Source organism: Phragmites australis, chromosome 2, assembly GCF_958298935.1.
Source record: "Phragmites australis chromosome 2, lpPhrAust1.1, whole genome shotgun sequence".
In the NCBI taxonomy this organism is placed as follows: Eukaryota; Viridiplantae; Streptophyta; class Magnoliopsida; order Poales; family Poaceae; genus Phragmites; species Phragmites australis.
The window spans coordinates 5099051-5117262 of record NC_084922.1 but is presented as its reverse complement, the minus strand read 5'-3'; the positions used below and the strand labels follow the sequence as shown (position 1 = coordinate 5117262).

General features: G+C 42.4%; 1 protein-coding gene across 1 annotated transcript; it reads right to left on the bottom strand.

Annotated features, from left to right (window-relative positions):
* Nucleotides 1–6347: 6347 nt before the first annotated feature.
* Nucleotides 6348–7612, bottom strand: LOC133909782 (LOB domain-containing protein 42-like). The gene is made up of 2 exons (XM_062352338.1): nucleotides 7278–7612; nucleotides 6348–7201 (listed from the first exon to the last, which is right to left on the bottom strand). The coding sequence occupies exons 1-2, from the start codon at nucleotides 7465–7467 to the stop codon at nucleotides 6540–6542; spliced, it is 852 nt and encodes a 283-aa protein (XP_062208322.1). The 5' UTR covers nucleotides 7468–7612; the 3' UTR covers nucleotides 6348–6539.
* Between the last annotated feature and the right edge of the window lie 10600 nt (nucleotides 7613–18212).

Genomic DNA, 18212 nt, shown 5'->3' with positions numbered 1-18212 from the left:
GGTGTTCTTGAATTCAGCTGTAAAATAAATATTGATTATGTTAAATTTGACGAGAAAGGAAGCTTTGATTGCAGAATTTAATATTGGATTATATCATGTACCTTTGTAAAAAAAAATGACAAAAGGTTGAAATATTTATTGGAGCTGTAAATACAGAATTGTATTAGCACAGATTGTTATAAAAGAGAAATATCATATCTTATACAAGGGGTATTCTGTTTAATAGTGAATGTGGACATGTAAGAAAGATTTAATAATATGTTAATGTTCCTAATGCAGAATAACAAATTGGTAATTACATGGGAGTTTCTGTAGATATCATTATAAATAAGAGTGTATCTGGCATTTCAATATGTTTGTAGCTCCCTATAAATATTAAATAGCAAAAAGCAGATAATACATGGTCTAGGTTAGTTGGACCCCTAAAAATCGGTAATAAACTTTGTTTTACTAATATTATTGTAGTATGTTGGAGGACAATATGTAAGTAAGCTAGGACAATTCTGCTAAATGGCTCTACAACTTTTTTTAAGCACATGTTTATCCACTAAGCATTCTGCCTTCTAAAGCGCATTTAGGCTTAGAGCAATGAAATCATGTCCATGCCACTTCTTTTTGCATTTAAGAGACAATGCTTTGCTCCCTGATTTTTATAATTCCCGTTCAATTGATAGGTCTCTATATGCTTCAAGGGGGTTCGCATTCAAAATTGAAACTGAGTTCTGCATGAGATTCAATTTTGTCATACTCAATATATTTTAAGCCATTGAGGAAACAGAGATATCATAATATTTCTTAAGGAGGCTGAGTTCCCAAAGGACTGAAGCATAATCAATTTGTTATTGTAGTTGATACAGAGCTAAACTATAAATGTTGCGATGGTCTACAAGCCTAACAATGGGAACATACCTTTTGTCAATTTGGCATGTTAGAGTCCTGCTAATCATGTTCCCGAGCTCCTCATCACTCATCTTGCTATGTGCATAACCAAACACTATAAAATGCTGCATATATTAATAGAGGTTAATTAACTGAAACTGAAAACTACCACACTCTGAACCCCAAACTGAAGAACCAGACTACATCGTCTGTGACTGAGCAAGAACTAAGTGCACAAACCTCCGGGAGGCATCCCTCATAGAACAATGCGAAGAGCGCAGGGAAGATCTTCTTAGCAAGGTCGCCGGAGGAGCCCGTGACGGTGATGTCGACAGTGCTCCCTCCCAACTCCGGTGCCCCATCTCCGGATGGCCACAGACCTCTGAGAGGCAACCCTCATAGAATAATGCGAAGAGCGCTAGGAAGATCTTCTTAGCAAGGTCACCGGTGGAGCCCATGATGGTGATGCCGATAGTGCTCCCTTCCAACTCCAGCCCCCCGTCTCCGGATGGACACCCATCAAGCACCTCTGGAGGAACCAGAATTATGACCGTTTTGCTCTCTAAATGGCCACAAAGTGACATTTTGCTCTCCAAATGGTGCGCATGTCCAATAAAGTTAAAGCAGCACCCATTAGTGTGCAGCTTGAGCTGTAAGCTCAACTCACATTGGAAGCCTCTGGAATTCAATCCATCGAAGATGTGGCGCATCCATCAATGTAAGATAACACACTCATCTTTTTGTTTCATTAGATCTTTTTGTTTCATTAGAAACATATGAAAAGAAGAAAATTCTAAAGTGACCACACCTGCTCTCTGTATATGTCTACTCATAGCCGCACCGCGGGGTCCGTGAAGAGGAGCACAAGCTTCTCCATGAAGAAGAGCTCTGCATCCCTGCTGCTCTGTACTGAGGGGCTTGGTTTCGAGAGCATTGTGGACGCTGATGACATGCTCAAGGATGGTGCCACCGCCGCAGAGGCTGGGTAGAAGAAGGAGAAGGAGAAGCGGCTGCCATTGGGGAGCGTGGGCGACTCAGCAAAGGAGAGGCAAGCCCGACCTCGGGTTGAGTTAGAGGATGCGGCGGGGTCAATTGAAGCGAGGTACCTGGCTCCACGAAGGAGGCATTGTTTGGCTCCCCACCACCATCCCCATCCTCGTCCTCCATCGCCGCGCTTTCTTCCTCCCTCCCTTGTCTGTTGCCTCCTCCTCCCCCTCCTGGGCGGACGTCTCGAGGGCCACCGTTGGCTTTCATGGCGGGTCACGGCATGGCCTCAGAACATGTGCACCTGCACCTACCCATGGGTGGGCGGGTGTGCCCCACATGTCACACGCAGGCCACCAATGATAGGGGCGATGATGGGGGCGTTGCATGGCCAAACCTCCTCACGATGGTCTCGCAGCTGTAGCTTTTGGTTTATGCAAGCGGGTCGGGTTAGCGGCAGCGGCAAGGCTAGCCGGAGGAGGAGGAGGAAGTGAAGTACTAATTCACTGCTGCCGAAGGACCTGATGAGATCCGCTCAGGCTAGGGCGAGCTCGTGCAGAGACGATGACGGAAGGTAGAGGCCACCGATGATGCATTGTGAGATCTGACCAACTTGGCAAGCCGACTTGGAGGACGGTCAAGCCCGAACTACCAATCGCCACGTGCCTGTATCGTCATGCAAGGGACAGACTCACACATCCATGATCCGCAGTGCCGGTGTGAAGGACCCCTAGCTTGGTAGCGAGCGAGATGATCGATCCCTATCGTACGTGCAGTCTGTGGCAACGCATGTGTTTTGTTGATTTGGTATAGGGACGTCTTTCTGAAACTAGAAACAGGTGCTTTGGCAATGGGAAGGGCTATGGACAGCACTACTCTTCAGCACGGTGTTCTTAGACCGATCCATCTCGATCGTGCAATAACAAACGCATCAGTTCCAGCAGGGTGTTAAGCGTACGTGCTGTTCGACACTTCAACTTGTTAAGAACTAAGAAGTGCCAGAGAGTCGTACGACCTCTGTGCGTGATGTGTCCGCTTGCCACCATCGGTGTCATCACGGGGTCTTTTGTCTGTGAACGTACCACGCCGGCGCACGCAGCTGACGGCCGGGGAAGACGGTTTGGGGGAGGCAGAGCATGTATATGTGCCGTCTTCACGCGTGCATACGGGCGGAACAGAACCAGAACGTGCGTGTTCAGGGTAGCAAGCTAGTCGCGAGCGTCATCGAGACCGCATGGGCCGGCGCGGGGTGAACGGCGCTGTTTTCGACCCGCAGGCCGCATCCCGTCCAGGGTTTATGTTAGGTAATCGCTCGAGTTTTAAAAAAAATTCGGACAAAATTTCTTGGAATAAATTTAAAATTTGGAGGAAAAATCGTGATTTTAGTCGCTTGTTAATCCGTCGAATTGGACCGGTTACCTAGCGGTTTTTGCGATTTATCGAATAGTTTTCTTGAATTTTCCGTATTGTCGGTAACCGCTCGGTTTTCTCAATTTTCAGTGAAGTTAAAAAAAACCTTAAAATTATTTCAATATTGTAAAATTAATAACTAATTCATCTGAGCTTCAAATCAAGTGAAATAAATTTTATTGGTTTCCTTGTAACATGATCTACATGATAAAAGTATTTATACTCATAAAAATTCAAAATTTTCTTTGAGAAAATGTATTTGTTAAACCAAGTTAAATGTATAGTTTACTATTTGCTAATCCAAAAATCATGAAACTAATTTTGTTAGTCTTTTTACATGATCCTATGTCTTTTAAAAATAGTTCATTAGTGATGGATCATAAGTGACGGGTTATAATCATAACCCATCACTAATGTTCTGTCATTAGTGACAAGTCATAGCCGTGATCCGTCGCTATTGACTGAACATATGACGGGTTGTAATCTTGACCCATCACTAATGACTGATGAATATTTTTCGTATTTTTTGAACACAAAAAGTCAAAAAAATATTTTTTTTTCATCCGAGCCATCCCAACGTAGGTCAATCCCATATACCTCACAAACCAGTTTTTTCACATTGTTTTCAAGTTTGTATTTCATGGAAATCAAACCCGCGACCTCCTCCTCACAGGTATAGCCACCTTACCACCTCCGCTATCATGTAGTTATAATAGAAATCGAATATTTTATCCTTTTAACCTTCTTTACCAAAGATCTGCTATCATATAGTCATAAACATGACCCATCACTAATGACTAATTTTGTCAAATTTTGTTGAGGATTATAATTTTGCTAAATGATCTTGAATGAAAATTTTGTCAACTACAAAGTTGTAGATCTAGCCGAGTTCTACAATGTTTATATAAAGTTTGTCTCCATTCGACTCCGTATGAAAAAGTTTGTCTAATCCATGCAGTGTTCAGTAAAACAGCTATAACTTTTGTATACGAAGTCCGATTTTGACGTTTTACCTCTACTTTCAAAGCTAACAAGGAGACGCATCCCAAAAAAATACACGTTTTTAGACTGTATTTTTCTTAACCCCCAAAAAGGCTCGGAAGACCCTCACCAAGATCTCTAAAGTTCTTCATAAAAAATTGACATTCTCTGATTTGTCTGGAAATTTTTGGAGGCATAGTGCCACATTTAAAAAGTTAGTGCTGCGCAGACGTTTCATCAATCCGATTTACCAAACTCACAATAAAAATCTTTGAATTTGATATTTTCAACTTTGTGATCCTATATGTGTCTTTTTCAATGATTTCTATTATTTTTATACTAGATCTAGCACTTTAGTTTGTGTACTGTATGTGGTTCATTTGACAATTTTATATATTTATTTGTGCATCCATATGGCTTTAAATAAAAAGGTGATCAACTATAAAGTTGTAGACCTTATCGAGAGATACAATTTTCATATAAAATTTTCTCCATCTGAATTAGTATAAAAAAGTTATGACTTTTTTACCCGACCAGCAATGACTCATGATCCGACTAGTCATTAGTGACGAATCACCTAAAGACTCGTCATTAATGAGTAAGCCATTAGTGACGGGTGTCTTTATCACCCGTCACTAATGAGCGTGCCTTCTCTGCCTGTCACTAATGACTGACTCATTAGTGACAGGTCTTTAGGTAACCCGTCACTAATGAGTGTGCTCTCTCTATCCGTCACTAATGACTCCATCATTAGTGATGAGTTTTGAGGTCACCTGTCACTAATAAGTGTGCTCTCTCTACCTGTCACTAATGAGTGTGCTCTCTCACTAATTATTCTATCATTAGTGATGGATTTTGAGGTGACCCGTCACTACTATCTTTAGTGACGAGTTGTTCTCTCGCCGTCACTAATGACCCCTTATTAGTGACGGATCTTGGTCGAGTCTCAACCCGAGCCATATATTAGTTATGGGTCATCATTTAACCCATCACTAATAGTACATTAGTGACGGATACTGAGCAGCTGTCACTAATGACTTGTCTTTTTTTATGGTTTCTTACGTAGTGAGGGCGACATGAAAAACATGCATGTCCACACTTGAACACCACGTTGCGACGGGTTGATGTTGTCCTTCCAGCAGATGATGGGAGTCTAGATTTGCAATTTTTAAAATAGACATATATATTTATATTTTTTATTTAAAATTATAACAAATAAAAAATTCGTAGATACTTCAGCCACTTGGCAAATTGGCTAAAAAAGACTTAGCTCTTTCATTTGTCAGCTCTCCTTCTGCTGTTTGGAGATGATCAAACCCTAGCTAACTTCTGCATTTGTTATTTATGCAACTTGGCCTCCCTATTGACATGCTTTTGCCATATACATTGAACCTCCCCTTTGTGGGGGCGCAGCGTGCACCAAGGAATTAAAGCTTCTTTCTCTCTCTCTCTCCAGGGTGTGTGCTCCTTTACAGTCTCAGCACATAGAGATGGACAAAGAACAACTAGTTACGGTACATGTGCACCGTCTAGCGTGCATTGGAATAGCTAGAACTTCCAACCTCTGCGACTGTTCACTTTGGAGAAGATCTAGCGCACCAATCGTTGTTTTCCAATATTTACAAGTGATAGAGTACTATCTTATCATATCTAGAAAAAGTATATATATGCACACCAGGAGCCTCTTGTTTAACCAAGAAATTTAACATTTTGTTCATTTGATAATTTCTGAGAACAAATCCATTTGATTTCGAGACATATAGCTAGTTTGTGTTGCCCACCGGTCACCTATTGGGGTTCCGTGGTGGTGAGCATATGTAACCCTAAATTGTTCCATGATATATGGAACTTAAAATGAAATAACGAAAGTTCATGTATACAATTAATCAAGCATATATATTTAGAGCAGCAGCTGACCTCGACTGATCATAATTCATAAATCATAAGGAAGTCATTACGTGAGACAAAGATATATTAGGTGCTGTATATATCGATCATATAATTACACACGAGCATGCACATAAAGCTCTATAAATGGTACACATATGATTATACCTCACCAAAGCATCTGAAGTGAAATTAAAGGAAGAACAGAAGAAATGGAGTATAATACATCTGAAAGTCAATAAAGGGCATGGACTAATGTTACACGATGTTTCCAAAACTGGAAAACATCAAAAGCGACTCCTACAAATTGAAACATCGTTAAGAAGAGTTCCTGACAATCAAAAGTCCATCTGTTCGATGATCAGTATATCCGTCCGTCGACTTCATTATATTATTCATTATCTAGCTGCTGAAATCGCCAAGCCAAGCTTCACCGTCTTGCCTCTGTGATCAGGCTGGCCGTCGTCAACGTCGGACCGACCGGTCTTGTGCACCTGAGGTAGTAGACCTAGTGTGAGGTCCAGACCAGCGTCACTCCCATCGATTTCTCTTGGTGGATCCGGCTCGGACTGGCTGACATGAGAGACTTCCACGGTTTCCACCGAGGTGTTGCTGTTGGTCTCCGGCACGGCGTCATGGCTGGCAGACTCGTGACTCGGCTCGCGTGGCGCCCAGTTCAGCGGCTGCGCCTGCCGGACGTCGACCAGCATGGCGGCCGACCGCTGGTCGAAGACGAGCTCGATGCCAGAGTCGGACCCTGCGGACCTGTGGGTGCCGCCGGGTCGCTTGAACTGCCCCCGAGAGATGTTTGCCACACGGTGGAGGTCAGCAGTCACGTCGCCGTGATCGCTTTTCCTGGCGACGTGGCGGATGTCGCACGTCCGGAGAGGCGGGACAGCCGTGGCGGCGGGCGGCGGCTGCGCGATGGGCAAGCCGCGGAGGACGGAGTCGACGGCGGACTGGCAGAGCTGCCAGTTCCCGGACCAGAGTAGGCCGACCGAGCCGTACACCGGGTTGAGCATGCGGCCGCAGGCCTCGTACAGCAGCGACCGGAATATTGCTGCACATACATGGGGATCACATGAGCGCAGGACGATCCGCAAGAAGGGTGTAGGCTTATATGGGTGCATATATACCGGGTCGGACGTGCTCGGGGCCGGCGGTGATGAGGTTGATGAGGCCAGCGCGGCCGTAGAACTTGGCGAGGAAGACGGTGGCGTTTCCCTGCGCGTCAGGGCTGCGGATCCACTGCAGGCACGGCCGGATGGCACAGTTGTCGCTGCACCCCTTTCGCAGCACGCGGCACCCGTTGCAACTCATCCGCATCCTGAATCACTTATCACTGTATGCACTCACTCGCTTCGTCGATCCAAGGATCCTCACCGAGCCTCCGGCGCTGGGTCAATGGCCGGTAGGGAGGGAGGGAGGAGGCGAGCAGAGGCCCGAATGGTGGGTGTGAGGGGAGAAACGGAGGTGCGAGGGTGTATATAAAGCATCGGGAGGTGGAGCCGTTTGGTTCTTCGGAGGGTGGACACCGGACTGGGAAAGCCTCCGGTTTCCCTGGGAGTGGAAAGCTGGTTTAGGGGTGGGCACTGGCCTGCAAATTACCCAAATGCCCCCTATCGAACTACTAGGAAGGAGATTGGGGAAACTTGATTTTATTGGACTACAAGTTTCATGCACGTAGACGGGTCTCATGAGGCTTTGAGGTTGAACTTTCAAAATGTCAAGAAGTGGTCCTAGGTAGGATTCAGCTAGAGTTGAATAGGACTAGTTGCTCATAAAAGAAAGAATCTAATGGAAGGTTCTGTAAGATAAACTAAGTACCTTAACTATATTTTTGGTATAGGCACTTGGTTATTCAGAAAACTGCCTTATGAGTGAATGTATCATTCTTGTTACATGTTGTCATCACACCCCAACGGTGCTATGTAATAATGTCTTACAGCAAGAACAAAATAATTTTAATGCTTTCAAGCGCATTAAGACAAAATATATATGCTACCAACATTTGGCTAGTTATGGAGGCTATCGACGACACTTCACCACTACAGCTCGGATCTTAATATATATAACTATGTTGCGCCACCTTTAATTGCTACAGTTACCTTCACATCACCCCAGTTACGACTAAAAAACTAGTCAGTTACGATAGCACGTATAGGTGAGTTATGATCACATGATAAAAAGTGTATAATTACGATAAGCATTGTAGTTTACTACTACGTTACCCCCAGTTACGACTAAGAAAATAGTTAGTTATGACAACACAGATAGTTGAGTTACGATTATATGATAAAAAAAGTCAGTTACGATAGTAACTATATATCGTAACTATAGTGTTTTTTTTTATCGTAACTGGTGTGTGCGCAGAGATGATCCAGTTGTGATCACAGTTACGATTAAGAAAATAGTCAGTTACGATAGTAACTTACTGCTTTTTGGATCGTAACTCGGGGTGTGCGCAGAGGTGACCCAATTGATCATATGACAAAAAAATGCATAATTACGACTAAATAAGGTACCCAGTTACAACCATATATGTTTGTAGTAACTAACCTATCTTATGAGTCGCAACTATACTATTTTTTGATCGTAGCTGCGGGGTGGCGCAACAGTGAAATACAGTGCGGCTAGGCACATAATAGATATACAGTGTGTGTCTATATATATAGAGTAAAAAAGAGTTATTCAAAGATGCATTCTCAAGTAAGATTTGCAATGGTTCGCATGATTTTTAAAGGAAAGACATAGAATCGGCAATCCTCTAGAACTGGCACTGTACAGCGCTCCTTTTGGTCCGTAGGATTGAGGCGTAGGAAATTTGGAGGAAAAATTCCTTGGCAACCGATTTTATAGGAAATACACAAGAAAGTTGAGTGGACCTCTTTTTTTCTGTCATTGCGTAGGACGGAGGCAAATCACATACAGAACAAAGAGAGATCACACTCACAGAGAAGAAAGGAGGAAGAGATGAGTCAATTGATTACAAAAGTAAGATATATGCCACTCATAAATTTCTATGTTTTTTCTACACTCCATACAAACACTCAATCCTATATGATTCCTATATTTTTCAATCATCTCATCTGTTTTACATATGCATTTCTATTTTATTTCTGCATTTTTCATATTCATGTGTTTTCACATTCTTACGTTCCAAAGAAAACCTAAAGTGAAAACATGGTCGTATATAGGGATGCATTGACCGACTATGATTGCACTGCGAAGTAATTAATCAATCAACAGGCACACTAGAGAAACTCTTATATGCATGCAGTTCAGAACAGTGGGCATGAGTCCATGGAAGAATCCGGCGGACAAACCCTAAGAACACGAATCGTAATGATACACAGACGCATTAACACCTGCTACGAGGGGTATTTCCGTAACTTGACGTGGCGCAGTGGGGGCTCGTGTCATCGTGTGGCGCCCACGCCCTGTCGATCGCGCGCGGTGGCCTGCCAGCGCCAGATCACAACGGCACAACGCAAATGTTCGGTTCCGACGAATCGCCACGCCCGCCTCCTGGCGCGCTCGCTTCCGCTTTCCAGGAGCAGCGCGCCTGCGCGCGCGCATTGGCAGGAGCGGAGCGGGACGTGGGGTCGATCGGCCCAAGGACAGCGCCGCGCACCGCGTGAGGTCTCGCCGCGTGTCCCGGTGGTCTCCCAGCGACCTGGGGCCCGTCGTACTCGTACGTACGTACAACTAGAGCGGTTTCCCTGGTCGCGCGCGCTCTCCAGCTCAAGTCTTCTCGCGCACCTGTGGGCGCCCGAGGTCCCGATCCATGGGCGGTTTTGCTCCACCTGCCGCTTGTTTACTATCACCTCCGATTCTTCTTTTCGATCCAACTTGGTAGGAGTAGTACGTCTCTTCAATCTCATCCCCTCTTTCTGGTTCCGTGTGTTCCTCGCGGATGTGCGGCCGATGGGTTCGGCACTGATGTCCGAGGTACATTTACACAGGGTCACAGGCTAGCTGTTCTTGGATCATCGGGTCCCCGAGGGAAAATCGCTAAAATCCTCGTACATAAATATATGTGGGTGTTTGTAAACAGTAGTAGATCCGGAGCTACTAACTACTCTATTTTCTTTTTTCTTCTTTCTCCACCTCCTCTCATTCTCTTCTTCATATCTTTTTCTTTCTCTTTTATGCTCAAAAATTGAAAGAGGGGCTTCAGAGCTCCAAAGTTGTTACACTGAAAAATGATCATTACATGTTAGAAACCATACAAGCGGCTTATTGTATAGTCAATATCACTAGAGGTTTTTTTTTACAACAATGAAGAAATACATGTGTTCAATTTGCAAAAATAGAAGCCGCGGACAGGTTTTATCAAAATTTCCTATTCTTAATCACTTTTGCAAACATAATGTGTCTGAATTACCACTTTTTTTAATATCATTTTATTTCAAGCAATTGTAAATATAGTCTTTCTTCCTATGGGGCTTACTCTTGTAGTACAAGTTTAAAATCTACATGCAAGTAACAGTAGTGGTGTCCAAGTGATCACGAAAGTTAAGGTAATGGTACTATATAAAATCGGTCATAGATGATGGTTCATCACTAACGGCTGTGCAGGAATCAACAGTAAAAATGTATCACTTCTGGTTCTTAATTTCTCACGCTCGAACCATAATAGAGCCGCTAAGAACCAGCACTAATAGTCAGTATCAATGCTGGTTCTTGCCACAAATCACCACTGGTAGTCCTTCCTAATCTGGAATTTTGATCAATTCTAGATTTGGCTCGTCCTCACATCCGGCTCTAGAGATTTTCACAACGTTGAGTGCATTTGTCTTATCTCCTCCACCACGCACATCTCTCTCTCTCTCTCTCTCTCTCTCTCTCTCTCTCTCTCTCTCTCTCATCACCTCCCCCACCGGCCTCCTCCTCCTCCCCTCGCGAGATCCATGATGGGATCCAGCGAGTATCTACAGTGGGATCCAAAAATGGATTTCGCTAGGGTCAGAGATACACATCGTTGAGCTTGGGCCGGGAGTGGACGACGGACAACAAACTGGGGGTGCAGCGTGTTCTGTGGTGGTAGCCTTTGTGCCACCACATCTGCATGTGCATGTGTGTGTCGTCGAGCTGGGGCAAGGAGCGGACGGTGGTGCGGTGTGGGCAGTGAGCTAGAGGTGTGGCATGTTATGTGACAACGGCCTTCGTGTCGCTGTGGATGTGTGTGTGTGGGACGTAGAGCTGGCACAAGCGACGACCAGGGGGGTCCGTGTAGAGAGGTGGGTTCGGCAAGGTCCACAATGGAGACTCAAGCTCCATGACAATGAGCGGCGTGGCGGCGGCTCGAGCTCAGATTCTTTTTTTTTTCAGAAAAAAGGTTTCATTGTCAGGTTCACAACCTACAGTGATAGCGCTCAACTTTCACTGCCAGTTTTACTTCTAGCAGTGAAGGCCGATTTGCAACCAGCAATGTTAGCCAGTTCTGTTGTAGTACACGGAAGGCATATTGGTAGCATATACATCCTCTCTTATTTTATCAGAGAAACCAAATTGCCATATCAGTATCCTGCTTTGAAGATGGGAAACAATTCAAACCTACGACGAAAGATGAAAAATCCCCATATTCCAAAGAGAAGATCTCCTGTGACTATGAAGCTACGTGACGTTAGCTAGGGAGCGCATAGGCACCAGGGTAAATCAATTATCGTAGTAATCGACTTATATTAACCATCTTTGTACCTATTTAATCCAAAATTATGCACTATGAATCACTATGCTTTTAAATTGTATATGTCGCTATATGTATGATGAAGTGATGCACCACCATTATTTTGGTTGTAGCTTCATACACCCCTGCCAGTGTATACAAACTTGAGTATATCCGTAACTCAATGAAGCATTTACTAGGAGCGATTTATCTATTTGGATATAGAAGATAAATCCAATTTATGGTGCTTGCTACACGCTAAATCGCTAGCCAATAAAATGTGAAGTTCCTTTTTCAAGTGGCGCTTACAAGTAGCATATAAATATCATGGTTATGTTCAGCGTTATTTTCACTTTAAGCTCCATTTTTTTCAGTTGAGGCTTAATTTGGCAGTTCATTCGATTTAGAAAAATATGCCTCATAAGCTTTTTGCATAAGTAATAATAGTGTCTTTCATTGTATTGTTTTCCTTTTGAGTTATCAATTCATAATTATTAAAAAGGCATGTATTTCTAGATTTAGGTATACATTACTTGCTTTTCTTTGCTGGAATGCTACATGGTTTTCTAACATAGATAAAATTGTAAAACCAATTAAATGAGGCTTTCTATACTTCTGAACATGTGAGTTGGCCTTAGGCATAGGAAAGAAAATGTTTCATCCATTAAAAATGAAAAAAATTTATAAATTCAGGAATCCTCAAATTAATATATCTTAAGGCGTGGTTGCTGGAACCGCTAGTAGTCTGCTCGCTTAACTGCCAAAATAATTGCATTTGATTCGATTCTTTTAAGATTCACAGGCCTTAGTGGTTGAGGATTTAGGTTATCACGTACCAAGCCATGCAGAGACCGTATACATTAAAAAAACTAGTAGCTCCACATCATGAAATAAATTATTCTGTTCGCCATAACAAAGCCAAGTTGTATTAGTATATGAAATGGTAGTACGTACTGCCACTCCAGTAATGTTTGTACTGCTTCAACGATGAATCATCGGCCACTAGTGCTCCAAAAACAACGGCGACAATGTTATTTGTTATTCAAGGAATATCGTCGGCTTTACTGGCTCGGGGCACGAAGGTTAGCTGGTTAGGTTCAAGTCCTCACATTCTATATTGCCGTGGAACTTGGGGTGACATGCTTCCTCCGTTAATAATTTAACAGTATTATGTTAATTGCTTACTTATGTGGCTAAATATACACTTGGGAATATGGAAATAACAAGAAAATTTAAATGGTACATACAACTCGATATATACGTACTTGATTGCAAATTGATTGGAACTGTTGCCCCTGCATGCGTTGCCCTTCGCTTCTTGACTTCTAGCTTGTTACTTTGTCTCCGGCCATATATACTATCCAATAGCAAAATAGAAGTCTGTTTTAACTTTTAACAGCTACCATCAGTCTATCATGCATGGGCCATAATTGCTATATCTTGAATGTTATAGTTGTTTTCTCTCTCAAAAAAAGAACAGATCGAAGGCAGCTCATCGATTCTTTCTTGCATTGTTTATTACTTCATCCAGGCTTAATCCGCTTGTTTTACTCTGATATGGTACAAGCTACCGAGTACGAATCAAAATAGAACATGATACGTAACTGTTGACTTTTTTCTCAAAACTATGTAAAATGTCTTCAAGTAGTTTTCATTTTCTCGCTTTTTTTTTTGGCGAATATCTCCCTATGGAACTGGAGTATAAGGATTAAATATAGAGATCTTTTCAAGAAGATATATAGAACTTTGGGGATGAAGTAAAACTAGTGTTTTAATATTTCTCTTCTTGAAATGCTGCATTATTGGTTTTGCTATCTCGTGGATACCCGAGGATATGATCATATGAATACTACGGATACCATTACCCACTATCGATCCATAGAAAGAACTAGATCTGGTTGAATGGGGGATGCACTATCTACCAAGACGTCCACTACTTCTAGTGTTCTAAGTACTAACCAATTCATAACTTATCTCCCACCAAGCAACTGCCTCTATCTCAAAATAATTTTATTTGCCACTATTTGCCATCTCATCACTGCCGGATCAATTAAAACCGGCAGTGATATAATTTTCACTGCCAGTTCGTAAGAAAAATAGTATCATTGCCGATTCTAGAAAAGGACCAGCAGTGATAATGAGTTATTATTGTCGGTTCATATAGACAACCGGTAGTATACTAATATTGTCAGTTCGTAATACCAACCGGTAGTGATAGTGTGACTGGACCTGGATTTATTTCTAATGCAATTTTGGCTCTCGGTCCTCACGTCCGGCTCATAGGTGTGCTCTCTCTCCCTTATCTCTTCCATTCCAGATGTTCTCTCTACCTTATCTCTTTCCTCCACAAGTGCCTCTCTCTCCAGTGGTGTGTAACGGAGCCAGAGCCTAGTAGGGACAAGCCCCGGCCTCTGAGTGGCGCGGGAGTGACGTGACCTCCTAGCGGGCTCCTCTGAGCAGTAGTCTTTGTGCTGGGTGTTAACCTCGGGGAGAAGAAGCGGCGGCGGCAAGACCCGCACCATGAGTGGAACGTTAGCACGCCCTGACCCCCACCTACCATGCCCACTTCCTCTAGCACCTCGTGAGCGCAACTCAAGGCGACAAGTAGAGCGAGCAAGCTAAGGGAGCGAGGTGGGTGGCATGGAGGAGAGTGGCGCGAGGGCTGCAGCTGATGGTGGTGAAGGCGGAGTCCAGGAAGAGCTTCTTGGATGTTTCTGCTGAGACAGGGCTCACCAACGTCTACATCGCGCAACTAATGCGGCGCTAGACATAGCTCAAGCTCGACACGGCACCCGCGCTGAAGGCTGCGCTCCTGGTGCTCTCTGACGAGCTCGTGAACCTCATGATGCAGCTGTCATTCTGATCCTACCACCCCGACATAGTCCACGAGCCCACCATATGCTCCCATCCCCCTCCCTCCCAGCTCTTGGCTTAGTTTTGTATATGACTGCCTTGCCAATTCTTAATTGTTGTAAACTCCACCCGCACTAGGACACCGTCTAGTTCTAGAACCGTTGTGCGTGCTAGAAGACCAAGTAGATCGAGCGCGGCTTCGCCATGTTGATCTGGATGCCAACGGGCAGGCGCGACCTTATCAGCGTGTATGTGGTGGAGGCTTTCATGCCGACGTGTTTATTGTGCAGGGTGAAGCAAGGATGAGCTAGCACGGCTGCGGCAGCGGAGCGTGCTGATGCGTGGTGGCGGCAGCTGAGCCGACTCAATTTCGAGCCAGGCTCATTTATTTATTTTTGTTTCCTGAAAATACTAATACTATCGGTGGATAACAACCAACAGTGATAGCAATCTGATTATCACTGTCCATTACGTACTATCGGTTTCAAAACCGACTGTAAAGATCAACAGTGAAGGGATATTCTTTAGTATTTTCTAGAAGCTCTTGTTGTTGCGCGCTGTCATGAAACCATATTCCCGAACTAGCTTCCGCTCGCTGCCCCCGGTGCCATGTAGTAAGAGAGGATAGTTGCAAACTTGTGATTACCCATGATATCAGGATTCAAAAGAACTAATTTAGATGTAAATATTAGATAACGGGTATATGGAAGCGCAAAAAAACTAGTTTGGTCCTATATCTATGCTTATATATCTATATACTCTTTGCCTTATCAAAAATAGTGTCATTGATGCAAACAATCTTAACTTTTATTAAACTTTGACAGGTACTACATCCGTTCTTTTTTAGATGTTAATTTAATTTTGACATATAGAATAAGATTGTAATAAATTCTTTCATGCATGACATGTTTACCTTCTTCATTTCTTCCACATTCAATCAATGATATATAAATCACCAATCCATCACACTCATTAAATTGAAACTCCACTTTCCAATAGCCTTTAATATAGACACTCTAATAAAACACCACCTTAAAAACCTAAAATGACATCTATTTAAGAATAAAATCAAGTTCCTAAAACGACATATTTAATAACAGAGGTAGTAATATACATCCCTATGAAAATTTAAACTGATTGGCATGAGGAACAATATACTACCTCCGTTTTCAAATAATTGACACTAGTACTGTAGCAATTAGTAACTTTGACCAATAATAATTTTTAAAATATTTAAGCAAGTAAAATAAAAATAGTATAGTTAGATTTGTCATAAAAAATAGTTTAAGTATGTTGTATACTTAGAATGATTTACGTGTGTATTTGTGAAAAATTGACGGTCAAACATTGATGCTTAAAGTCAATGGTGATAGTTATTTGAAAATGGAGGTAGTAAGTATTTTTTTTTTCTCAGAAAATACTCCCATAATATGATAATACGTTGAACTAGTTTTTTAGAAATATAGAATAACATACATTATGGCCATAGTGTTAGCAGACTTTACCATAGTACAAAATTGCACTTAATTGTGACTAGAGAGTATATGTATCTTGTTAGCTGGGACCCAACATAGCACTACATGTGTCATAAATTATAATGCATATTTTGAGTTAGCACATTAGATGAAGAAGGATATGTAAAACTAAGACAAAAGGAAGAGAAAATGACCATAATGGAAATAACGATCGAGAGGCGCATGCTACTTCCTAAGGTACTTTATGAAGACGATCATCACATGAGGAAAAGCTTCCAAAGATTTACATGAGTGCGCCCCTTATGTTATGCATAAATAGGAAAAACAGTATCATGGAGGAAGCGGAACTTTATAGAAAATACATTTCGCCTTCCGTCGCTGGACGACTTTTGAGTTTTGAGTATGAAATTAATACACACGTCTATGGCTCAGTCTATGGGCATGGTACTCAGATAACCACACTATAAATTGCAATAAACTAAATTAATCCAAGATACATATTCAAAGTCTGCTTGCTGTCAATTTGGTTTGATTTGACTAGTTTAATTAAGTTTCTTAAGCGCAAGTCCTTTGCATAAGGCCAAGATTAGTTTGTGGAGAAAACCAGTACGGTAAAGGCATCGAAATAATAAACAAAAGAAACCAGGGCTCTAGCTAGTTTATCTCCCATAACATTTGCGCACACACTTGCATGTCCCAAATGTGCCGTGAACAAGTGTGAATTGTCACCCTATGATGAATGGCGAAACTAGCCCACGGTTTGGGGCCAGAACAGAAGAATTGAATATTTTTAAGGACTTACTCCTAGCTAACTAATTAACAGCCTTGCTAGTCTTCAGGTCAACTATATGAGGCTTCAATTCTGGATAAATTTCTATCTTCATTTTAATTGTGTATTTGTTTGCAACTATTTCCTACTGTTTAATTTGTAGTAATTTTCTCTAAATTTGAATGAAGCATTTAGCTAGTTAAAAGCGTCGTTTTAGAGCCATGGCAATAAATCTCACTGGAATTAGCTGCCACAAACTAGCCATCTCAGAGTGACATATTCTTGTTATCGTTCATATAAGTGATATCCCAACCTAACAAAAAAAAACCATCAAAGTTAATCCAGATCCTGACCATCGAACACAATATATATAGTTATTATACGGATTTTAAATAAGTACAACTAAAATTTGACCTAGACACATTTGTTGCAATAATTAGTCATAGAAAATGTGGGTTCACAAGGACAGGAACCATTAGATAAATCAAATACTTCTAGACCCAAGTAAATTTAAAGCAAACAATGCGCAGACAGCTAGCGCATTGCGCAGATTTGCAACCGCTCAAGAATCTAAGAAGGATCGAGAATGTGACTAGCCTTCGCATTCACATAAAATAGCTACTCTGTTTTTCTACTTGCGTGGAGCACAATAGCTAAGCAATGACATAAGCCCGACCAATACGGCAATAAGGCATTAGATTAGGCGCGCCCGGACCAGCGTGCATTGCACCTGGCGCTCCTGCCCGGTGGTATTCTGGTTTTAGCAACCCACTTGGGGATTAGGTTATTAGCAAGGGCGATTAGATTAGCGAGGGCGATTATACTAGCGAGGGCGTGTGGTTTCCACAGGGACTGGTCCGCGTGTCATGGGCGGATCGATGACTCCTCGATCGGCGTAATCTTACGATTGGATCGAGCTGGCAATGTGTCTGAGGCAGGGTCCAAAGTCCAAACCATCGGCTTGACCAAAAATATTAAACAAACCACTTGGGATATTCTTTGCAGCCATGGGCCATGCCCTCAGGGGTGTCTGGAAGAGGGGATAACTAGCTCTACTGAAAATGTTTTGATAACTATTTCAAATTTGAACGGAATCTAATTAAGAATTTGAATCCATATATATTTCGTATCTTTGAAGGTCTTATGGAGGTATGATAGAGTCAAGTTGGTTATATCTGATTTAGTCTCATAATCCAAGTCTGGGAGGAGCTACCTAGTTTTTACCTGCACTACCCTAGAATAGATATTTACAAAGGGATTTTAAATCAAATCATAGATATTTATAGATTACATCTGTGTAAAA